Raw genomic sequence first — 23,782 nt, 5'->3', positions numbered from 1 at the left:
TAAGAGATTTTTACAAGCAATGTACTCGCATGAAGATCTATTATTACAATTGTGCATTGCTATTTTGAACAATTCAATCAGTCAATTTTATTAAAGATCTAAAAGTTGAATAAGTTTTTTTAATAATCAAGTTATTGGTGAAAAATGATGGCGAAAAGAGTGTATCTAATAGTTCTTAAACTGTGTTGGAAAGCAAATCGAGCACGTTCGTCGGAGAACCACCTGGATGAAGAAGGCGGGACTTTTTAATTCTTTTCGATGCCGATCGTCGCACGCGACGCGTTTCCAACTGCACTTGGACATTTTCTTCGTCGCGATTCTCGGTGTCACCTTCGAATGAAGCGCGTTGCAACGCTCGAGTCAGAATCGGTGCCTTCAAAATCGTACTTGACGAGCCAACCTGCCTCCATTCTTGCCTATTTCCGTTTTCACGGAAAAAAGAAGAATCGAGGTTGAAAAGATCATTTTTAAGGATAACTTGAGCGTTAATTACCGTATTAAAGATTTTCTATCGATTAAATTGGCCAGCATAGATAGGGTATCGTTCTGCAGCGTGAACGCATCGGACTGGGTCAAGGAATCAACGTTCGTCGAGAACAACGCTCGTATCCCCTGTTTTATCGTAATCTCTTAAAAATAGTCGCCAAGTGAAATCGCGTATTGGTCGATTGAAAAATCTGTAATCTGTAAAGCTACTTGCCTTTTCCTGCGGTGGTTCCGTACAAGCAAGCGTGTTCAAACGGTTCGCATTCGCTTTTTCATGCTGCCAAGATTTCGACGAATTTTCTTCAACATTTTCAGATACCTGCGCGTACACATACAAAACAATGCGAAATAAATGCAGAGCATACTCTGGCTTTCCTCCATTTCGTATCTTTTCTTCTCTCCCATACATAGATACATATATGTAACATGCACGTACCTATGTACATATCTAGATTGTGTCCAGTGATATCGTCCTCCACTGGATATCATTATCTCAGGGATTTACATGAACAACATTTGACAGAAAGTTTTTAAGCGGAGAACTGAGTTAATTTTTCAAATGGATTTTTAACGAAGGTACTAATGAAACAAAAACGCTCTCGGATTCGACCTTACGACGATCATATCAGACTCGAGTGGAAGGTAAAAGCATTTGATTGCTCGACACGTAGAAGATGATGCGACGCGAACGTGGTTGTTACATTCGTCCAGCGACAATTATTTTGCTTTAATCTTTCGTATAGTTATAGTACCTGCATCGTAGATCTGATAGTTTCCTTCCAATCGCTGTTGTAACGCAAATGTCGAGGACAAATTCGATTTCCACTCTTACTTCTGGACAACGATGAATACGTATGTGCCATTATTCGGTCAATCTCAATCTGTTAAAGAAAGAAACGAACGAAAGAAAATTAGAAAAAAGAATACAATCTCGAATACATACAGACATATTTACATTCTCATTTAAACAAGAGAGACACCTTGATACGTTTCGCTCGTTTGCGAACATTGCTTTCCAAGGACCGTGGAGGTAACGATTGCTGCTTTGCCTCCTGCCGTTCCTTTGGATCGCCAAACAAACCTTTCGATTCTGCTACATTGATCATAAATAGCGAATCAAACTGCATCATTTCTTTTCGTTTTATTACCGCAAGAAAGCATCCAGAGTCTAACAGACAACTCGCATTCTTCCCATAAATATCGTCGATGCTGCCTACCTCGAACAGATCGCTGTCTGGAACCTTATTTGTTTTCCAAAAAGGAAACATTTTTTAACGTTGGAATTTCATGCGCATCTACAATAAATATCTTACGGCTTACGGTAACGTTCGCTGAAATCGTCGATACTCGATCTTCTTCTCGCGATTCGTCCATTTTTTCGAATTTTAATAATTCCTTTGCCTCTTTTGAAACCTTTTTCTTTATTCAAGAAAGGAAAAAAAGGATGATGAATTACGATAAAGTTACTCGTGATGTTCTGTTTTTTTTTTTTTTTTTTTAAGAGCTAGACAACAAGAAGACTCACCGGGTGTTCACGAACATATTTTTCTGTGGCTAGACGATTAACATAATCGACGACTCGTTGAACCATTACTGTCGTTTCGGAGGATAAAATCGTGTGCACCTCGTATATGAGAAACTGAACATTCGGCCTAGTTAAAGCATATTTCAAAGTGGACATCTGGTCAGCTAAAAATGCTTGCGGGTACCGATGGTCGTTACGATTATCGTCGCTAGTGTAGGCGTTCGTTAACGATTCGAGAAGGTCCGAGTCTCCTCCGCGAGCTACGGCAAGATCGACGATGTCTTTAACGCCAGTGTAACTAGACGGTGGTACAGCCAAAACCACAGTAGCTCTCTCTAATTCAGCCGTTGCCGAATGCGATACGTATCTAAAAGAAAATTAACGTATTACTCTCGAAATGGATGTAAATATTACTCTCGATATGGATCGTACTTTTCGGAGAAGACGCGACATTGTTGCAACGTCACGCCGAGCTTCCTCAAGTATGTTTCGTATTCGCATCGACGATCGCCAGTTCCGAATGCTAACAGTTTGCCGGCGTGGCCGATTTCGGTCAACAATTGGGCCAAATATGCGGTATGCCGAGGTGCGAGACAGTGCGTCAAAATGACCGGACCGCAAAAACGGCCGATACGAATCGCCTTCGCCAAAGTTGCCGCACCGATGCACAACGATCTCTCCTATTCGTTCGTTCGTGCGTTCGTGCGTTCGTTCGCACAACAAGAAAATCTTTCATTAGTCATCGACGAAAATCACTTTCTGTGATTTTATACTTTACACACTCGTTCGTTATATGTATGTATACATAGGTATGTATTCGTGCATGTACCTACTAAAAATATGAAACGATGATCACGAACGAGACTAGAAACGGCCAACCTTTCCCGCGCTTTTTCGTGGAAATTAATCAGTTTTGGACAAATCGAATCAAACGCGTAACTGGTCTCCTCAAGCTCCATCGTCGTGTCATCATCCTGACGGCACACCAATCCCAATTTCGACATTTCTTCCAGAAATTGTTCCTTGTTGTCAAGTTTCGCAATGTTCACCCATCCGAAAGCGATCGCAGCTTCTTTGCCCCAAGCTACACCCTCGATCACGCGTAAACGAGACGGTAGCAATTCGTCTTTGCGATTCCGAACATGTAACAAATTAATATAACAATTTCTGCACTCTGTTAAAACACAAATACATATATATATATATATATATATATGTAGGTATTCACCGAGACTAAGGGCAGAGCCGCGAATACGCTGACGAGAAATACTTGCGGCAAGATGCGTTTTCGCTTCGAGAAGAGCATTCTCTATATCTGCCAATCCTGCAGCCTAAGGAAATGGAATGAAAAAAAAATTTATCAACATCATTTATTATACTTTACGCCAATTATTTGATCGTTAGTGTTGCGATCAACGGTAGAGCATGAAATAGAGAGAAAGGAGAAAGGAGGGATCTAACCTCGAAGATTGTTTTGCGTTTTTTAACGGCATCCATCTCGCGCTGTCTCGCAAATTTCCTCCCCTGCATGTCGTACAGCAACAACCAAACGATTCTTTCACGATCCTTCATGGCGCTGTTACGACGCCAAAATCCTATATCTTTCAGAGCGCGATCAAATATTTTCTTGTCTAAAGAAGAAACAGGAAAAATAAATAAAAATAGCTTGAATTGGAATTTTCCAATTGAAATCGAAAGCTGAACATTAGCTTACACCTAAGTACGTCGTAAACGAGGCCAAACACTCGACGCATCTCGGCCTCGTCGGAAAAAATGGGAGAAGGTTGAACTTTCCGAAGAATTCCTGCAGCCAACAAGATATCGTTGATGCGCCAACCTGGTTGGATGTATTCTTCCGTCATCGAGCCACCGACACCACGAACATTCTTCAACGATCCGTTTATCTCTTCGCTTTCGCTTCTTCTAACCGTAGCCTTTAAAGAAATAAACCCGCGAAACTTTGGCTCCCATTCCCACCCTCCTCTTCCAACACCTTCTTCCATTTCAGATTTTTCCATCCGTTCCGTCTTTTCTTTCTCCTTTTCCCTTCGAATCGATGTAATCCGGTGTAATTTCTCCAACCCTTTGATTGTTTTAAACTTTTATGCACGCGTATAACTCTTCAACGACGCTTCTCGTTTACTCCATTATTCTTACCCTATTACTTTCTTTCTTTCTTTTCCGAATAATGATGATAATCGTCAAGTAGCATTTTTTCTTTTTTTTTTTTTTTTTCCGGTATCCAAAAGAAATTGATTAACTCGGAGAATTGTTTAGAATATAATTACACGAAACAAAGAATTGATATGTAATACATTTAACCTGATGGGTGTTCATGATATTTATCACAGCTAATTTAAACGCTCATGTTCACCATTCCGTTGGTTATGAGTGAAAACGGAAAACAAAAATCACTTTTTTTACTTTGCACTGGAGTTATTATAATATTATGGTGGACGGTACACTGCAGATTGGTGAGATCGGTAAGTAGGTATTTTTTCAAAACAGAAATGCAATACGTAACCTCGATATCGAATAAACTAAACGATTCTCGAATCGAATCGAATCGAATCGAATCGAATCGAAATTTAAAAGGAAATAATTACCTTTTCGTTGAAAATTCAGCGTCGTATTCTCTTTGCAATTCGACCAGCTGATAATAAACCCTATGTCGCCAGTCTTCGTTGCTCGGCAGAATGAAATCCTCCATTTTCTCATCTACCTTGTCATTTTTGTAGCGAAGATTCTTGCATCTTCGTATCCATCTTGCTAGCGCGTTACAAACAAAGTTCACAGTTTTCGAAGCAGAAAATTCTTTCAACCTCGTATCGTTCTCACCCTCTATACCATCAACTCTCCTCATCGTCATTGAAAAGCGTTATTTCTTTATTCCATCGATTCTAGAATTCCAGTAAATGTGTAGAAAAAAATATCATTGCAACGCAACGCATCGCATCGCATCGTATAAAAATTTGTACCGTGTCGATTTACATGAAATCGTAGAGACAAAAAAATAACGAGAAACGTACCTTTTTCGTTGAATCCGTTGGCTCGGAGGACGAGCAGAACGATTACTGCAAGGATAAGATTGCGTCGCAACGTCGCGTGTTTCGATAACATCTTGAAATCGTGAAATATCCTAAAATAAGAATCGCAATTCACTAGGAGCTGACAACGGTAAATCAACATTTTTCACGATTCTTTCGTGCATCGTTCCATTTATTCGCTGCCGTGTATCATGTATCGCGGGTAACTGGAACACCGGTTCATGTAAAGGTATCGCAATAACTGATAAGATAGATAGATGTCAAAATGTCTATCTTCGTTGTGTTGCTCATCATGAAACGATATTATATGGACCCCTAGATACATAGATACATATGTATACGTATATGTATGTATACAAGAAATCTGAACTATGAGTTGCCGTCTGTTATTGGCGTTTAAAGTAATAAAGGTGACTACAAGCAAAAGCTAAATAAAGAGATAAGAGTAAAAAGAAGAAGGTGAAACAGGTATCAAGTATCAAATATTATATTTCTTCAACTTGTCAAGTTTATCGACAATGTACAAAATTCTATATATCTTGATTCAAATAACAGCGTTGTAAAAATTACATTGTTTCTCGGAAAATTTTATACGTATCCATTTTACCATTCTTTCTTCACTCGGCTCTTCCTCGTTCCTTTTTCCTTGATCACACACTGCGAGCATATAACATTAATAATAATTCTAAAAGGCACTGAATTTCTTTTCGATGCGAAACTTACGTTCTTTTTTCTGGTTAGTGCGTTAATGTGTTAATGCGTTAGTGCGTTAATGCGTTAATGCGTTGCTTTTTCGAAATGCTTGTCAATTTCATCAATTTCAATTCATGCTCTTGTATTTTGTAAATAAATTGTACAACACACGTAGAGTAGACTTTAGATCCAAGTTTACGATATCTGCGAATAAAACAAACTTATATTTAGTAAGAAAATATTTACTTCTCATCGTCAGTAATCGTTAAAATTCCAATGTCCCCATATATTAACCTTCTGGCCTAGCTTTAGGTTTTGGTAATCCAATATCTTGCATGATATCGAACGCGAATGATACGTTATGCACCTTCTGATCGTGTGTCTTAGGTGTCAAATGAAAACTACCTAAAGGCACGAAAAAGCCTTCGAGAAGTCCCAGTAGAAGCGTTAAAAAAACACCATCGTGGAACTGGGTGTCCAAGTCCGTTACCTCCAAATGTACTTTACTTAAATGCTTGTTAACAAAAGTAATTAGCGACTGAAAAACAATATTCTAAGTTGAATGATCGTTCAACTAACTTATTATCTACATATAGATCAAATGAAAACGTACTCTTTTAACAACCGCTAATTTATCGGGCCCATCATCGAACAGAGAGTCGAAAGCATCGCGTTCGCAACGCATTCCTAGATCGTCGTACGTTGACGTAATTTCTTCTCTGACCGTTTTGTGTATCAATTGACCATCTTTTTTACGCACGACTACAACTTGAGCGGCAACTCTTTCTGGTAATCTAACAGGTGCGCGAAACTGTCTTGCCAAACCAACCAATAAATGTAAAATAGCAACGATATTCTTCGAATGAACCAATTCTACGCTCCATTTATAAGGGGGATAATGACAAAGTACACGATTAGCAGTTGATAAAACAACAGCCAACTTTTGTTTCTGTCCTTCTTCCGACTGCGTTACTTCCGGTACATCCAATTTCTCTCCTGTTAGCTTTTCTGAAATTAATATAACACTTGTACGTGCATACTTACCAAACGTATAACAGTTCTAACAAATTTTATCTTTCTTACATACCTAAAAGCTTCTGCAGTACCTGTCCATCGTACAAATCCTCCGCAATATCTTTTACAATAATGCGTTGATCGGCTAATTCGTCGTTAATCCATTCTATCAAAACAAATATAAGCTCTTTAAGTTTAGAATCTTCTAAAGATCTAGGCTCTATCATGGAACGTTCTTCGTTTTCATCTAACGCGTATTCTTCCGGAGGCATTTCTGGATTAGCAGCATATCCCGGTGAATCAATTGCATATTTTCCTTCTTCCTGTACTTCTTGCACTGGAGGCAAACAAATTCAAAAAGACATTATAATCATCTCGTAAACGTACAACTTTGTGACAACTTTTTAATATATAAATTATAATTTACGTGATATTACGCATAATATCATTTACAAAGCTCTGACTGATCGTGAGCAATAAAAAACTATTAACACCTATGTATATATTTAGTCTTACCATATAAGGAAGTACTTTCTGTAAATTTTTTAAACGAAGCGCAACCGAGATTAATTATGATGTTACGTTCACTGTCATACGATACCTTCTTTAATACGTTTCTTTCGCCCCAATGTGCCAATTTTATCCCAAAAACTCTCTTCTTTTTCATCCTTTTTCGTAGATATGGGTGGTCGCGGAGACTTTGGTCGCGGAGACGCCATCATTCCCTAACAGTCCTATACATGACGTGGGTGACGTCACCAAAGGCTTTATTATGAATGAACGGGAATTCGACCATCGCGCCATCTGTTCAAAAACGACGGAAACTACTCGACAACTTATCGACCGATTTTTCAAACTAGTCTGGGTACTACGTTACCCAGGATTTTATTGAAGATCATGAAGATGTAAATAGTGTCAGTCGTAATAATAAACTGCTTCTCTGTAATTATAATCGATAAACAACACGAACGTTAAAATGATATCATTAACGAGATGTTACGAAGCCAACAAAATTATTGTAGCATTAAAAATCAGAAAACTTTCGTTACCGTTCTCTACGGCAAGCACTACCAACGATGATACAGGTTTCCTTTATAAATGTTTACACTAAACATAATACACATTTGAATTACATTTTCAATTATCTCATATTACTATATTGTTGTTTATTCGTAGAATTTCGAGTGTTGCAATTAATACCAGAAGAGAAGAAAACTAGTTTCAAAAGAAAACATTCACAAACGTTTGTAATAAATAGCGCAACAACTAAGGCTAAAACAATGCCAACAAATCAAAATTGGCAAGCAATTTGGCCTGCTGCGCGAACATTTCATCCTGATGTTGTACCCCTTCCTTTACGACAAGGATATAAAAATTCTAAAGGGGTATATCCTGATAAATATGCAAATGCAGAACTTATGAAAATTCCGAACTTTCTACATTTGACTCCACCTGTGATTAAAAAACATTGCGAAGCGTTAAAGAAATTCTGCACAAAGTGGCCAAAAGAATTGGAAACAAGCGAAAAATCTGTACAATATTTCCCTGTTGAAATATCTACATCTGATTATTGTTATTCTTCTCCTACGATAAGAGAACCTCTTGCCAGAATAGTGACTCTGAGAGTAAAATTATCTTCTTTACATTTAGATGGTCATGCTAAAGATAAAATGCTTAGATTAGTGGGTGATAGATATAATTCTAAAACGGACCAAATAACTATAGTTGCTGACAGATGCCCAACCAGAAAACAAAATTTAGACTATGCCAAATATCTTTTAACAGCTTTGTATCACGTATCTTGGGTAAGTTACTTAGTACTTTGTTAATAAATAAGAATGAAACAGTTCAACTAGAACTTTTATTTCAAATTATTTTAGCGTATCGAACCATGGGAAGCTGAAAAATCTGAAGATGACATGGAGTATTATTACTGGGATAAACGTAAAAGTAGACAAACTTTAACAGCTGTACATTGTTGGCCCAATTCGCCAACCGATACCAATTACGAGTCGATACCGCATGTAACAGAATATAAAAATGCAGTATCAGAACTGATGAATAACGAAGAAAATCATTTTTTTCTCAATCAGTACAAACAAGCTGTCAAGAATGTGTTAAATATAAAATAACGGAATAAATCTGTATATTAATGTTACGATATTATTATAATGTTTCATTTAATGTTTCGTTACATGAATCGGTTACATAAATTTGATCGTTTTACGAGTAAAAAGGTGCTAAATACATATTCGTTACCTACTTGCTTAAAAAATAATTTCATCATTTGGTAAAACTTTCAATACTCTAAACTCTAAATTGCTCAGTACACAGATGTATATTACAAGTTACATACTTACTGTTAGTAATATACAATATAATATTAAATAGTTTATTGTTATTATTTTTCTTATTACAAGACGGCTTTTTATCCAAGTACGATTAGTTTAGGATACACTAAAGATTTCTTTTTTTATTTATATTTTAGTAGACATATGAAACATTTATCCAGTTCTCGGCGCATTTTTTTACTGCTTTCATAAATAATAATTCTATATGCATTTTATTTTTTTACTACACTAATGCTACTACTAATCGTTATTACTATTATCGTGGTACTCGAGACGAAGACGGAGCCGCTATCAATCTGTAACAACGAATAATTATATCTCATTCTAAACTAGTTCTATTGAATAATTTTTTTCTACAAATTATTAAGAGTATATCTACATTATATGTTTACTTTTGTTTACTAATTGGCTTTTGATATGGATGCGTTGTCATCAACCCTCGCCTTTCTTTTTCTCTTACTACTTTCAATGATCTATCTGTATTTTCCTTATCAAGGTTATTTTTTTTAAGTTTATCCGCTTTTAATTTATTTAATATAGCTACACTTCTAGCGCTCATTGTTATGGAATGGGATTTTGGTAGGTGTTGTTTGTTCTCTTTTTCTTTGGCTCCTATTGCGTAAGATGTATCTTTATCCCTTGGGGATATCTTTTTTGCTTGTTTTGTAGGCATTTTTATTATATTTATATTATTTTTATCTAAAAGGACACGCTTTTTCACTTTTTCTGTACAATTTACATTATCATCCTCTTCTTCTATGCTTTCCTTTCTTTCTCTCTTTTCTTTTGTTTTCTCATTAAAACTTATATTTGAATCTGTCTGCAGTGTAACAGTTGTATCATGTACTACATCGGACACATTGTCTTTCTCTGTAGTAGACGCATTAAACGTGGTATTCAATGTATCTTTAGTACAATTTTGATTTTGATCATCTATAGGATATAATGTACATATAGGTACTTTATTGTTAAGTGGATCTATCAAATTGGGTATGCTAAGACAAGTCAAGCTATAGAAGCATTCCTCGTGATTAATTGTTTCCATGTCTGACCATTTAATATTTCTTACTCCTTCTAACAACTTGACCAGTTGTTTAAACTCTTCTTTCATTGTATCTGTCATTGTTCCATAGCCTCTCATCATATTGTAATAATTTTGTAAAGTTGTACTCATCATTTTAATCATTGAATAATGAGACTGCATTTCACACTGCTGAAGATTACTCACTTTCTTTGCATGTTCATATTGCTGCCGCAATCTAGACTTTTCTATCTCACAAGTTTGTAATGCAATCATGTCTTCCAGCTTTCCAAATTTTTTCGACTTTGTATCTATATTTAGTTTTTGTAATTCTGTTTCTATCGAGCATAATTCTTCCCATGCAGCCTCTATTTGTATTTTTAATGAATCTCTTTGTCGTTCAAAATAATGCAACGATTTATTAACTCTTGATTTGCCACTAGTGTTTTGCTCTTCAGGCGTTGAAGCATCAACAGCTGCTGTTAAATTTTGTAATCTCTCATCTGCTGCTTTTTTATACTGAATTCTGCAGCACAATATTTTGTCAGCGCTTTCTAACGAAAGAACCTTCTCATTTAAAACTCTTTTTCTATGAAGCAGTTCGATTAATTTGTTACTAATTGTTAGCGCACATTTATCTATTTCCTCGTCAATTTTACTATCTTTCAATTCCGGCAACATGGGGGTTGATCCACTTTCAAATACCAACAACTTTTGTTTCAAATAATTTATCTCTTTCTTTTGTTCTTCCACCATTTTAATATACGCAGTTACATGCAACTCGCAAGATATTATATTTTTCTTTATATGAGTTTTAATTTTCTTCGCTCTGTTCGCATATCTTAATGTATTATACGTATCTTCGTAGCTAAAACTAGAGGGTGCAATATTAGCTATCATAACTGTTTGACAATTTCCGCCTAATGAATCTTTTAACAGACGTGTTAATTTTGAATCTCTGTATGTTATATGTTTTGCACCATCTGCCAAATTATTAATGCAGTTTCCAAGTGCTAATAACGATTTATTAATATTTGCACCTTCTTTAAACCGTGCTCCTTTGCAGCCTGTAGCAGAAGCTCTTTCAGATCCTGCTAAATCTATCATAGACAGCTTGACTTGTCGTACTTGACCATCCAGTTTGTTAGTAATATTAATGTAAACTTGGAAAACAGCATGACTTCTACTACTTTCCTCGTTTGCATCGGTAGGATGCTGTGTACGATTTTTATTACCCTTTGCCAAAAGCGTCAACAACTCTTCGGCGCTATGTATAGTAATTACTTTAAGACCAGCAATAATTACTCCGTGTCTACCGTCGTCTCTTAAATGCAAAGGTCCAGATTTATGCAGAAGATCTTGTACATTCTCATTATAGATTTCTAAATATGTTACACCCAAATTAAATTCACGATGCTCGCCTTGTTTTTCTATTTGAAAAAATAATTCTGCTACTGTACGATACGTGATACCAGGATCCTGATTATTGCCAAGCATAGTGTGAGTTTTTCCAGCACCCGTTGCTCCGTATGCAAATACAGAACAATTGTAACCATCCAACAAACTAATAATCAAGTCTTTAGTACTTCCTTCGAATACATCAGTATTGTTAGATGACATATCAAATACTTTGTCAAAGATAAATTGCAATTCTTTATTTTGTTTTTTAAGTAGATCACGACCTTTTTGAGCAACGCCGTGATAAAAGAATGGATTTTCCTCTTCTTTCGGATCGAAAATTAACATTTTATCGTCAATGAGTTTTATGATACTTCTACAGTTGCTTTGGAGTTCGCGATCATTCTGCGGTCGTACTCTTACTATTACCTTGATACTTGTTTGCGAACCAGACTCTGTTTGTATCGATAAAGCTGTACTTCCACTTGTACTCGGCCTTGTTCCATTATTTGAAAGTCGTCTTTTTGTCAGTTTTTTGACTTTATTCGGCGAAAATGCTTTCGCCAAATCTTTCTTATTGAAAACCATAGCAGATTCTTTTAATTTAGATTGCAGCACCCATCACCAACCGTTAACAATAAACGAAGTTTTGAAATTCAAATTGTTATACTTTGAAGTTGTCTCTAGAAGCAGTTTGTCCAATCTATTTTTAGTAACTTTATTTTTATTGAATCAAAAGTTACTACTACAAGATAACTAACACTATGAAGGAATTGGTAATATATTCTTCAATTGTTTATCAATTTCTATATATTACAATTATAACATTTTACTTTCTCTGTTCAAGGAAAGATGTCGCTACATGTCCATATGTATATATATATATATATACATACATGTACGAACGAGGCCACACACATGCTCTAAGAATGATAAATACAATGATACTTTTAATGTGAACACGTTTGCTGTTAAAAATGTTTTAATAAATTGAAGCTGATAATAAATTCATTCATTCGTATAAATTATTAAATTATTGACCTTTTAACTATCAGAGTTTGAACAGAACAAATTTCCATTACCACATTTCCCTACACATGCATACAAACACATGGTATATTCTTACGTACATATATACATACATATGTATGTATGTATATGGTTCAGGAGATAAAAGTATCCTTGGAAAGGCATTGAAATGATGAATATGCAACATAACCTGCAAAATGATCAAAATGTAATGTAAAAATAAATGTACAAAAACATGTTACCACAAGTACATTGCAAAATCGCAAAAATAGAATGGTTCTACAAAATATTAGTAGCAATTTAATTAAAACAGTTGCTAATACATATATTAAGCAAAATAAACGAAGTAGCAACACATGTATTCAAAGATCGTACATGGCATTACCACGGCTTACACCTCAAGAGGTAACAAAGATTTATGAAATCAATTTTTAACAACAAATCATATGTATTAAGTTCTTTGTTATAGGTTACTGCAGTTCTACAAACTAACGAATATACTAAAGAATTTAATGGACACAGTTCTATAAAGTATTATGATTCAAATCAGTTAGGATCTAATAATCCTATAGAAGATACTCGATCAGAGGCCCAGTGTTTACTTACAAAAGGTATTATGAAAAACTGTACAAACTATGAATGAAAATAGACGTTCGTATATATGTAAACATATCGTAGAAATAGATTTATTCCAACCATTTTATGTATATCAAAATACATGTTTATTTCAGGAATATTATTAGGGGTGTTCGATGGTCATGGAGGTAGTACCTGTGCACAAATTGTTTCAAAGAGACTTTTTCATTACATATCAGCTTGTTTGTTACCCACAAAGTTATTAAAACAATATTTAAATACAGTTAACTCCAATAATAAATTAGAACTTCTTCAAACATTCAATGATAAAGTCGAGTTTGTTTCTGAAATTAAAGATTTATATCAAGCAAGTTTTTTAAATTTTGTCAAGGATTTAATAGGAACAGAATGTACAAAAGAATTTCAAATGGAAACAGCTTTAGAAAATGCTTTTCTCAGATTAGACAATGATTTGTCAAATGAAGCACTTTTAAAGTTAGATAAAAATAATGCTGCTAGGACTCTTGCTGTTGCAATGTCTGGTGCTGTAGCTGCTGTTGCGCATATAGACGGTCCACATCTTCATGTTGCTGGAGTGGGTGATTGTCAAGCTGTACTTGGTATATTTTCTGGTATTTATCATTTTCATTGTATCCCTGTTTTTTACTAGATAATTTTATTAAAGACTTCTTTACTTTTACCACGTATAAATTATAGAAAATGACGGTTGGTCTGCAAAATTAATGACGGTGGAACATAACACCGACAATCGAGCAGAAGTCGAAAGAATTTTATCAGAACATCCGTTAAATGAAAAATCAACTGTAATTAAAATGGAGAGGCTACTTGGTCAATTAGTACCCCTGCGTTCACTAGGTGATTTTCGCTATAAGTGGAGTAAAAAAATCATAAAAGAGGTTGTAGTACCGTACTTCGGCGAAGCCGCAGTTCCTCCAAATTATCATACTCCCCCGTATTTAACAGCGAAACCAGATGTTAAATATCATAGGTTAACCCCTAGAGATAAATTTCTTATAATAGCAAGTGACGGCCTATGGGATTTGATATCACCTTTACAAGCTGTACGTTTAGTAGGTGAACATATGAGTGGAAAAGTAACATTGAGCCCGTTAAGGTTACCTCGAAAAAATATGAAATTATCTGACATAAACAAGATGTTGTTGCAACGTAAAGAAGGCTTAAAGAAGAAACCTCTTGATAGTAATGCGGCTACCCACTTATTGAGAAATGCTCTTGGTGGTACAGAATATGGAATAGACCATGCGAAATTATCACGATTATTAACGTTACCGAGCGAGGTAGGACGAATATTTAGAGACGATATTACAATAACTGTTGTTTATATGGATTCGGAATTTTTAAGACACTGCCCTCCGTAAATACACGAAACGTTTCTATTATATTTATAAGATTTTCAGCTAATATCATTTTTAAACGAAACGCTATCGAAAACAAATGATATATTAGTGTGTACAGCTTATTATTTATTTAATTAACAATAAAAACAATTTACATGTAAATGGTATTATGCTTATTTGAAATACGTACACACATATATATATATATATCACATGCTACATATAGTCGCACTCGTTTAATTTAACAAATTATTTAAATTGATTATTCGTAATTTTAGTTATCAGAGAAAATGAATATAGCTATCGTAGACGCAAGGTGTTACGAATGTTTAAGCAGAATAAAAATTACAAATAAAAGAAACTGCTAATCGACAGCTGAAATCAAAATATTATTCAGAAATACTTAATAAACCTACATATTATACAGTTAATTTGTTAAGTACAGCTATATCGATAACTGTAAGTTAAAAAAACGCACCGAATTCGTTATACGCGTTTCAACATTTTCTTTGCATTTATGAATATTTAAAAAACAGTCTATAATTTTATTTTTTGCCGACTAAAATCTAACAGCATTTCACTTCAAAATATATATTTCATTCTGTCTCTTGTTCTTTTCCTTTATGTCAATTCTGATAAACAATATTCATGAAAAAACCTCAAGTTTACAATGTTATCATTGTTATTGCGAATTGACTGTTTGAGAAAAAAGAAGGAAAAAATGTACGAAAGTGATCTCATAGAAACACTAGACAGCAATGTCGATAATCAAAAAAGACATAAGGCAAGTGCATGGATAACTGAAAGATACTGTCGAAAGTGTCCAATATCTTTCTTGAATGAATCAAAATATCAACCTTCTTGCCCAAAATCCTCTTTGAATTTCTCTAACTTGGTCATATCTTCTTCGTTCACCGTAGGACGAGTAGTTGCTAACGATTTTAGCATATCTTTCTAAATATGAAATAAATATTGTTTGTTTAAAAATATAAAATATAAAGTTGTAACGTTTATATGGAAGTGAATGATTGTGCACTTACCATAGTTACGGGAGGTTCATACAATTTGTCACCCTCGACTTCCATCCAACTCATTTCAATAGCAGCTGGATCTCCGGGTGAACATGGCGTTAATAAGTCGTCAACGATAATGGAAGGATCTTTCGGCGACGGTCCTCTTACACGTTTAAAATGTGTTGCGGTTTGAACTTGCCTAACTGGCTGCATAAGCGCATCTCGCACAATAATACTTATATCGGCTCCTGAATATCCATCGGTAGCAGCTGCTAATTTTTTAAAGTCTTCTTCTGTAAGATAGTGAGCAGTATTTCCTAAATGAAGTTTAAACATTATAGCACGTGCTTGCTCGTCAGGCAAAGGAATGTAAATCCGCTTTTCAAATCTTCTCCTGATAGCAGAATCCAATACCCATGGTATATTAGTAGCTCCCAATACCAATATACCGTCGTTGTCTGATCCGACACCTGATGTATCGAATTAATATATATAAGAAAAAATAGTATTACTAAATCATTCGGCTATAAAACAGTTTTGATTACCTTGCATCTGAACCAGGAATTCTGTTTTTATTCTCCTCGCAGACTCTGATTCGTTATCAGAACGTGACGAACAAAGTGAATCAATTTCGTCGATAAATATAATACTAGGTTTATGTTGACGAGCTAAATCAAACAAATTCTTTACAAGTTTCTCGGATTCTCCAAGCCATTTACTTACTAAATCCGAAGATGAAACAGAAAAAAATGTTGAATTGTTCGCTTCCGTTGCTACAGCTTTCGCCAAATAAGATTTACCGGTACCAGGTGGCTAAAAATATCTTGAAGTTATTTTAAAGATAACTATAAAAAATTATTCATTTTTTTTTACTCAAAAAATTACCCCAAATAATAAAATACCCTTCCATGGGATTCGTTTTCCGGTAAAAAGATGAGGGAAACGTATAGGTAAGATAACAGCTTCCTTTAAAGCCTCCTTAGCCCCATCAAGACCAGCTACATCGCTCCATTTAATATCTGGCTTTTCGATAATTATCGCACCCTCCAATTTAGTTTGAAGTTTCTTCTTTTCAGGATCACTGTCCGTATCACTGTCCCCGCTATCACTTTTCTTATCCTCTGCTTTAGAGTTATCTTCGCCTGCTTTTACAGGTTTTTTCTTTTTCTTCAAATATGCTTTCAAGTTTTCAGCTCTTTCCAAATACTGAGTACATTTCGCTCTTATACTTTCCTTTGCTCTATCTCCTTGCGCTTCATCTGTAAACAACATTAACAATCGTATAGTTTGCTAAATTATAGTAGCGTGAATCTAATACTAAAAGAAACCTGACACTGCTCGTACATTTGATAGAGTGTAAGAAATATTCGACCGCATGTTCATACAATCTAAGTGCTTCTTCATAATTTTTATTACGATCTTCTTCTGTTGCTTTGGTAACCAGGTCTATAGCTTTCTGTGTAGTATCAAATGGATTTATAATTGTTAGGGTTAATTTAATAATAAAATAAATATAATAAAAGTAACATGTTTCGGTAACTCACCTGCAATATTGTGCCTAAAGCCATTCTATTATTTTAAATCGTACCTAACCTTTGTTTAGACCTAGATTTTTTTAATATTTACACGATATTTTACCGTCACGGTAAGACGTAACGTTTGGACAAAATTCAGTTGTCCAACGTCACTACTTGACATATCATGTATCTCACCAACACATACGCTTCAATACATTTCTATGTATAAACCAATCTTTGAAGAGTGTTTTGCACGACGTTTATGTTCCTTATGGTATGCGTACCATAAGGCCATAAGGAATTAAATAAAGTCCTGTTTACAAAACGATCGCTGATATACAAAATAAAAATATCTTCGGTAAATCATAAAGTGTATTCATCAGATATAAATGTCTTCTTGTATGTCCCGTACAAGTATATATACGTATATACACACACAACAATATTTAAATAATATAATATGGACGATAATAACTATAAGACGAATAAGAATGTATTTGATATATTTTTCAATTTTACAACATATAAGTTATTTCCAAAATATTTGTACATTATTTTTAATAAAAAAGCATAAAATATTGTATCTCTTTTCTTTCAATCGTCATGGATCATAGTAAAAATAAAATGTCAAATAAAATCAATTGTACACACTTGTATGTACATATATACATATATATATATGTACATATGTATATACTTATATAGTACTTTCATATTATATTTTGTTTTTGTTTAATTGTTTCTACTTATTTTATAATTATGTAAAGATTATGATTTATATATTCAAGAAATAGTTCATAAGTATTTTGACATATATATATATATATATATATATATATATATATATATAATCGTCTGATACGATGAAAAAAAACAGATCAGTGAATTGCAGTGAATACGCGGCTTACGAAAGCGAACGCATGTGCAACAGCTACCTGTCTACGAAGCACCGAATCCGAAGAGATAAAAACCTCGGGGCTACTGAGAGCTACCGATGGATCTTTTTCTGTGTTTACACCTGTTTCTTATTTTTGTTTCAACACTCGTGTGGGCCTAAATCCTTAAACAGAAAGTTAACTTTATTAGATTCTAACCTAGCAAAATATCGACATACTAAAAATGCGTACTGTGACCATATGATAGAAACATTAATCGAAACTACGAAACTTGGATCATCGTGGTTTAGTAATTGTACATACAATAAGGAAACAACTGAGGAAAAACGTTTGATCTAAGTATGATTTGTTTACTCGTTTCCGATTTCTTATTTTACTCTTTCGCTTCTTATGACAATCTCGCGAAAATTAGGGGTGTGGCTAACCGGTTCTTTATTATTCTAGGCTATGTTCTGAATTTAACTTAATTTTAGATTTTAACTAAGGTTAGGATTTCTACTCATTTTGAAGAATTGTATTTTTATGAATACCCTTTCTATCAGTACATCTTTGTTAATTCTTTATTACTTCTTTTTTTCCTTACAAAAATTTGAATATTAAAACATACAATATATTAAGAAATGTTAAATAACAAATTTACTTTCTATGTGATTACCAATTTATGATATTTTCGTACTTTTGTAAAATTTACTTTTATTTTTGCTTAATAATCGATAAAATTAGAATTGCAATAGATAATAAATATAGAATGATAATCTTTCAGTGTAAAAATTAATAAAATGAATCAACATAAATGGTCAAAACTCTATAAATTAATATGCTTTATGTAATTTTTTACGCATATAAGATTTTAGAAACATACTTTGATGGTCCAGAGAATTGTAATAAAAATGCAAATACAGTAAATTTTACATTTGATTAATAATTTTTTTGTAAGTTTCTTACATCCTATATAACAACTTGAAATGAAACGAAATTCCTTTAATCAAGAAAAACATTAATAAATTATTGGTTTTTGTTCAGGTAATACAATAGATTAGACATAAGACAGTGATGTCTGTCCCTTCTTCGTCATCTAATAAAATATCTAATGGTAAACCAGGCGGTACAAGTCCTAGTCCTGTAGAAGGCATTGAGGGTGTTCCAGGACCTAGTTCCTTGGAACCTATGCATTCTTTATTACCGCAAGATGAAGAATCAGAAGATTATGGTGAGGATGGTGAGGAAGAAGAATATGACAGTAGCGAAGAAGAAAGTGAAGTGAGTTCTATTTTTGTATCAAGAGCATTATGCAAAAGCTTGCGTGCATTAACATATTAAAATTAATTTGATTTCAGATCAGTGACACTGGAATGTTCTGTGATGCAGAATGTGAACCCGATCTCGAAAGTAATAATTGTTCGCTATCTACAACACAATCGCAGTCTCTTACACAACAAGTACACAGTCCCATTTTACACACTTGCGTACCCTTGGACGTTGTTCAGCCACAAAGAAAACGTAAAAGTGAGACAGAATCGAGTTTACCCTGTAAAAAGCTTAATCCAGAAGATAATAAATCGCATTCAATGTAAATACAGTTTAAAGAACATTATTCGAAATAATTTTTGAAAATAATTCTGGAGATATTTTATAATGCACATGGTTTTTTTTCTTTTTCTCCAATTTACAGGATCGTTAAAAAATTGGATGAGAAAGGCAAACATATGAGATGCGTTATTCCAACAAAAGATAATCCACCACCTGAAATGAGTAATTGGCTTCTTCAGTTTCAGGTATAAGAAAACTAAATTCTTTGATCAAATAAGTTCTTGCATTCGATTAAAAAGTAGGTAGAAATTAAAATGATTAATTATAACTACAGAGGTGGTCAAACGCAGAAAGAATGTTAGCTATAGATGAATTAATTGAACGATGCGAACCAACGCAAGTGCGGCACATGATGCAGGTGATCGAGCCTCAGTTTCAAAGAGACTTCATATCATTATTACCGAAAGAGTTGGCCTTGTCGGTATTAGCTTTCTTAGAGCCGAGGGATCTTTTACGTGCTGCACAAACATGTCGTAATTGGCGATTTCTCGCTGATGATAATTTGTTGTGGAAAGAAAAATGTAGAGCGGCTGGTATAGAAGACTTGAAAGATTTACCTCCAGTTAAACGTAAGAATTGTAGAAATTCTGGTAATTCTTCTTCACCTTGGAAACAAGCATACATGAGGCAACATAACATAAAGATGAATTGGAGGACAAAGCCAATCCGCACGCCAAAAGTTTTGAAAGGACACGATGATCATGTGATTACCTGCCTTCAGTTTTCCGGTAATCGAATAGTGAGTGGTTCTGACGATAATACTCTGAAAGTATGGTCCGCCATTACGGGTAAGGTAAGTGAAAAATTAAGATGAATAATTACGAAGTAATGTAAATTTCTTAGATAGCGGTTTCCTATTACTTCAGTTTTGTTGATTACCTTTTTATATTTTATCTTATCTTACAGTGCTTACGAACGTTAGTTGGACATACTGGCGGCGTATGGTCCTCACAAATGTCCGGTACTACCGTAATCAGTGGTAGTACGGATCGTACTTTAAAAGTGTGGAATGCTGAAACTGGTCAGTGTATTCATACTTTGTATGGGCATACCTCAACGGTGAGGTGTATGCATCTGCACGGGAATAAAGTAGTCAGTGGTAGTAGGGACGCTACGTTAAGGGTATGGCAAGTGGATACTGGCGAATGTTTACATGTGCTTGTGGGTCATTTGGCAGCTGTTAGATGTGTGCAATACGATGGAAAATTAGTGGTCAGCGGCGCCTATGATTACATGGTCAAAGTTTGGAATCCGGAACGTGAGGAGTGCCTTCATACGTTACAAGGACATACAAATCGTGTTTATTCCCTCCAAGTAAGTATCGTTTAAATTGTATTCAGAAAAAAAATTCTACCTGTACCACGACAGAGATTACGACGCATAGATATGAAAAAAGATATTAACACGTTCTTTGTTTTCTTTTTTGTTTTTGCGTTTGTGTTTATATCAGTTCGATGGTGTACATGTTGTTAGCGGTTCTTTGGATACAAGCATTAGAGTATGGGAAGTTGAAACTGGTGCATGCAGGCATACGTTAATGGGACATCAATCGCTTACTTCGGGAATGGAATTACGTAATAATATTCTAGTATCCGGAAATGCTGATTCAACCGTTAAAGTATGGGATATCGTTAGTGGTCACTGCCTTCAAACTCTTTCTGGTCCAAATAAGCATCAATCTGCTGTTACTTGCCTTCAGTTCAACAGCCATTTTGTAATTACTTCGTCCGATGATGGTACCGTGAAACTTTGGGATGTTAAAACTGGTAAGTTTACGCGTGTGTCCGTGCACGCGCTGTTTCATTTGACAATAATCATTCTTTAATCAAACTTGTTTTTAATTAATATTTTCCTCCTGTATCCTTAGGTGATTTTATAAGAAACTTGGTTGCTCTCGAAAGCGGCGGAAGTGGTGGTGTTGTGTGGAGGATACGTGCAAGTGATACAAAATTGGTGTGTGCAGTGGGTAGCCGTAATGGTACGGAGGAAACCAAACTTCTTGTTCTCGACTTTGATGTAGAGGTAAAATAGTGCACTTTGCGGTGCAAAACACTATCCTGCTCTATGACTTCTGTACATATTCGAATTAGGTAGCGTAATCAATCTACTGTACAATGATTCATGTATTACGTGGTGTGATTGTGATAGGAATGTATGTCGGAAACCTGAAAGGAGATCGTAGAAAGTCAAACAATGAATCGATAGTTGTAAATCAGATCTCCAAAATGGTTTAGAACGTTTAAATCGAAGGCATTAATTATATTAATTATGGAGTGTATTATTCGTGGTGTACAAATGTGAGATTTCAAAGACTCAACAAATTAAGAAGAACGAGGAGCTTAACAGTGTATTACTGTATTATTGCTGTTACAAAATCTAAAAGAAGTCGCTGGTAATTTTAAACGGTAACAGCCCGTCGTAAACACATTATTATAATTATACACATAACGATTTGTATGGGCGTTTAGGAAAGTATTTTTAAACTATAAAAAACAAAATTTCGTACTGTATTTATCGAACTTATAGATACAAATGTTGCTTGAAGAATCTCAAATTTGAAAAAAGTAAACAAAAAATTCGAGTGAGGAAAACGAAAGAACGAGAAAGAAAATTTGAATAAATAAATAAATAAATAAATAAATGGTAAATTTAGATAAAAAAACAAAAAACAAAAAAACGACCAGAGTACTAAGGATATTCTTTGTATAATAAGTTCTTCGACTCTGTTGTATTACGTATGACTTATTTAAATTCTTCATTTATGTTGATTAAATTAATTATTATGGGAATTGTGCATAATTTATTGGATAATATTATAATCAATATTTAATCATTTCTTAATGAAATGAACATTGTTTTCCACTAGATTTATTTCGTTTAACTTGCGCCAACTTTGATTTCATCGTTTAAACTGTTCATGCACAAATGTTCATGTAAAATCATACCATACTATTCTATCTACCTATCTGTCTTTTCGATTTTTAAGAACACGTTTTTTAAACTCGTAGCGATTTCTAGCATTTTAATGACGCTAATGTTGTGTTACATTAGAAATTAAATCGTTTATGTTGCTCGTTAATCAGAATGTTTGTGAACGTGTTACGTGAAAGGAACAGTTATTCCCTTACTGCAGTCACTTTGAGTACAAAAGAATAAATACACTCAACAAATTTTATTAGTTTTTGTAATAAGTAAATTGTAAAATATGCAAATACGCATTTATTATAATCTCGTTTAGCTATCGATATATATATTTATATATATATATCCATATGCATCAGAAATTTAATATGTCTATGCATTTTTATAGTATGTTCTCGTTAAACATGTACTTGTAATAAAAACATTACAAACTTGAAGGCACAAAACAAGAATTCCTTAGGGTAATAATAAACACATCCTGTTAAAGCTATAAAACGATGTACAATATTTCGAGTGTTAAGAAAAGAATGATACACAGTATTCATGCAAGATTAATTTACTACTCAGAATTCTTGTATCTACTGAACATTGATCGAGTTCGCCTATATTACATCACATATCACGATATGTAGAGATCTTATTGTTTCCTTAATCAGTTGTACAAATGCAATCTACAATGTAAAGTCTATACTTTTCAATTATCAAATACTTTTTCAAATATTTCATTAATTTTCCACGCGTGACACGTTCAGAGGACAGTCACTATTCATTATTCACCGATTAATTAGACAACCAGGGTTATTCAACATTCGTGATAATAATTTAATTAATTGGATCATCGATATTTAAATAAAATGTATTAATTTTGACATTGGTAACAAGTCTGTTTTTGCCATGGTGCAATAATAAGAGTTGCAAATTTATTCTGTGCAATATGCACGAATCGATTAAACAAAATAATATCAATTATCATGTGTGAATAAATATAGACAAGTTACAATCTGTTTCAGTTTATTGTACATTTTTATAGCAAATCAATTTTTTATACAAACTTTGTCATTATAGGAATTATGTAAGCGAATATGCAAACGCTAGATTTCCGTTGACAATAAGCTTCATAAATTTTAATCTCAATACATAACACAGTTTGTGTAAATGCAATTTTTATTATTGAACCTAGGATATTTTAAGGATCGTGTTTTTATTTGTATATTGCTCAATAGTTTATATTTGTAACAATATGTTATCTGTTGTATCATTTTTTATAAGAAATAGAAAATGTTGCTGCATTTTAAATCCTGTTGTTTGACGCTTTATATCTTAAT

The 23,782-nt window shown here is 34.1% G+C and overlaps 7 protein-coding genes across 10 annotated transcripts; 3 read left to right on the top strand and 4 right to left on the bottom strand.

The window, feature by feature from the left end:
• Window positions 1-52: 52 nt before the first annotated feature.
• On the bottom strand, window positions 53-5,440 carry LOC114882694. 2 transcript variants are annotated; one of them, XM_029199629.2, is made up of 14 exons: window positions 5,041-5,440; window positions 4,618-4,911; window positions 3,726-4,094; window positions 3,473-3,642; window positions 3,240-3,342; window positions 2,845-3,137; window positions 2,444-2,691; window positions 2,012-2,378; window positions 1,807-1,905; window positions 1,467-1,727; window positions 1,239-1,367; window positions 701-805; window positions 494-612; window positions 53-416 (listed from the first exon to the last, which is right to left on the bottom strand). In XM_029199629.2, exons 2-14 carry the CDS (start codon window positions 4,727-4,729, stop codon window positions 176-178), a joined length of 2,616 nt encoding a protein of 871 aa, XP_029055462.2. In that variant the 5' UTR covers window positions 4,730-4,911; window positions 5,041-5,440; the 3' UTR covers window positions 53-175. The 2 variants fall into 2 exon arrangements, with proteins under 2 accessions (XP_029055462.2, XP_046141742.1); XM_046285786.1 differs by having other exon boundaries at window positions 3,726-4,057.
• An 89-nt stretch (window positions 5,441-5,529) lies between these two features.
• LOC114882704 (beta-parvin) lies at window positions 5,530-7,558 on the bottom strand. The gene is made up of 5 exons (XM_029199647.2): window positions 7,367-7,558; window positions 6,839-7,102; window positions 6,365-6,759; window positions 6,046-6,289; window positions 5,530-5,955 (listed from the first exon to the last, which is right to left on the bottom strand). Exons 1-5 carry the CDS (start codon window positions 7,485-7,487, stop codon window positions 5,879-5,881), a joined length of 1,101 nt encoding a protein of 366 aa, XP_029055480.1. The 5' UTR covers window positions 7,488-7,558; the 3' UTR covers window positions 5,530-5,878.
• Window positions 7,559-7,648: 90 nt separating this feature from the next.
• LOC114882705 (28S ribosomal protein S35, mitochondrial) lies at window positions 7,649-8,923 on the top strand. The gene is made up of 3 exons (XM_029199649.2): window positions 7,649-7,850; window positions 7,942-8,570; window positions 8,646-8,923. Exons 1-3 carry the CDS (start codon window positions 7,742-7,744, stop codon window positions 8,895-8,897), a joined length of 990 nt encoding a protein of 329 aa, XP_029055482.1. The 5' UTR covers window positions 7,649-7,741; the 3' UTR covers window positions 8,898-8,923.
• On the bottom strand, window positions 8,911-12,653 carry LOC114882695 (kinesin-like protein KIF18A). 2 transcript variants are annotated; one of them, XM_029199631.2, is made up of 2 exons: window positions 9,496-12,653; window positions 8,911-9,412 (listed from the first exon to the last, which is right to left on the bottom strand). In XM_029199631.2, the coding sequence occupies exon 1, from the start codon at window positions 12,121-12,123 to the stop codon at window positions 9,505-9,507; it is 2,619 nt and encodes an 872-aa protein (XP_029055464.1). In that variant the 5' UTR covers window positions 12,124-12,653; the 3' UTR covers window positions 8,911-9,412; window positions 9,496-9,504. The 2 variants fall into 2 exon arrangements, with proteins under 2 accessions (XP_029055464.1, XP_029055463.1); XM_029199630.2 differs by having other exon boundaries at window positions 9,509-12,653.
• A 38-nt stretch (window positions 12,654-12,691) lies between these two features.
• On the top strand, window positions 12,692-14,681 carry LOC114882701 (pyruvate dehydrogenase [acetyl-transferring]-phosphatase 1, mitochondrial). The gene is made up of 4 exons (XM_029199642.2): window positions 12,692-12,969; window positions 13,034-13,175; window positions 13,296-13,772; window positions 13,858-14,681. Exons 1-4 carry the CDS (start codon window positions 12,838-12,840, stop codon window positions 14,538-14,540), a joined length of 1,434 nt encoding a protein of 477 aa, XP_029055475.1. The 5' UTR covers window positions 12,692-12,837; the 3' UTR covers window positions 14,541-14,681.
• LOC114882702 (vacuolar protein sorting-associated protein 4) lies at window positions 14,625-17,476 on the bottom strand. The gene is made up of 6 exons (XM_029199644.2): window positions 17,077-17,476; window positions 16,877-16,988; window positions 16,418-16,791; window positions 16,078-16,345; window positions 15,560-16,002; window positions 14,625-15,473 (listed from the first exon to the last, which is right to left on the bottom strand). Exons 1-6 carry the CDS (start codon window positions 17,098-17,100, stop codon window positions 15,372-15,374), a joined length of 1,323 nt encoding a protein of 440 aa, XP_029055477.1. The 5' UTR covers window positions 17,101-17,476; the 3' UTR covers window positions 14,625-15,371.
• Window positions 17,477-17,929: 453 nt separating this feature from the next.
• On the top strand, window positions 17,930-23,753 carry LOC114882718 (F-box/WD repeat-containing protein 7-like). 2 transcript variants are annotated; one of them, XM_029199678.2, is made up of 9 exons: window positions 17,930-18,284; window positions 18,793-18,877; window positions 18,969-19,205; window positions 19,283-19,515; window positions 19,618-19,720; window positions 19,810-20,328; window positions 20,442-20,849; window positions 20,986-21,301; window positions 21,403-23,753. In XM_029199678.2, exons 3-9 carry the CDS (start codon window positions 18,999-19,001, stop codon window positions 21,564-21,566), a joined length of 1,950 nt encoding a protein of 649 aa, XP_029055511.1. In that variant the 5' UTR covers window positions 17,930-18,284; window positions 18,793-18,877; window positions 18,969-18,998; the 3' UTR covers window positions 21,567-23,753. The 2 variants fall into 2 exon arrangements, with proteins under 2 accessions (XP_029055511.1, XP_029055510.1); XM_029199677.2 differs by lacking the exon at window positions 18,793-18,877.
• Window positions 23,754-23,782: the final 29 nt, after the last annotated feature.

This window comes from Osmia bicornis, chromosome 5 (genome assembly GCF_907164935.1).
Source record: "Osmia bicornis bicornis chromosome 5, iOsmBic2.1, whole genome shotgun sequence".
In the NCBI taxonomy this organism is placed as follows: domain Eukaryota; kingdom Metazoa; phylum Arthropoda; class Insecta; order Hymenoptera; family Megachilidae; genus Osmia; species Osmia bicornis.
This window is presented reverse-complemented; position numbering and strand designations above follow the sequence as displayed.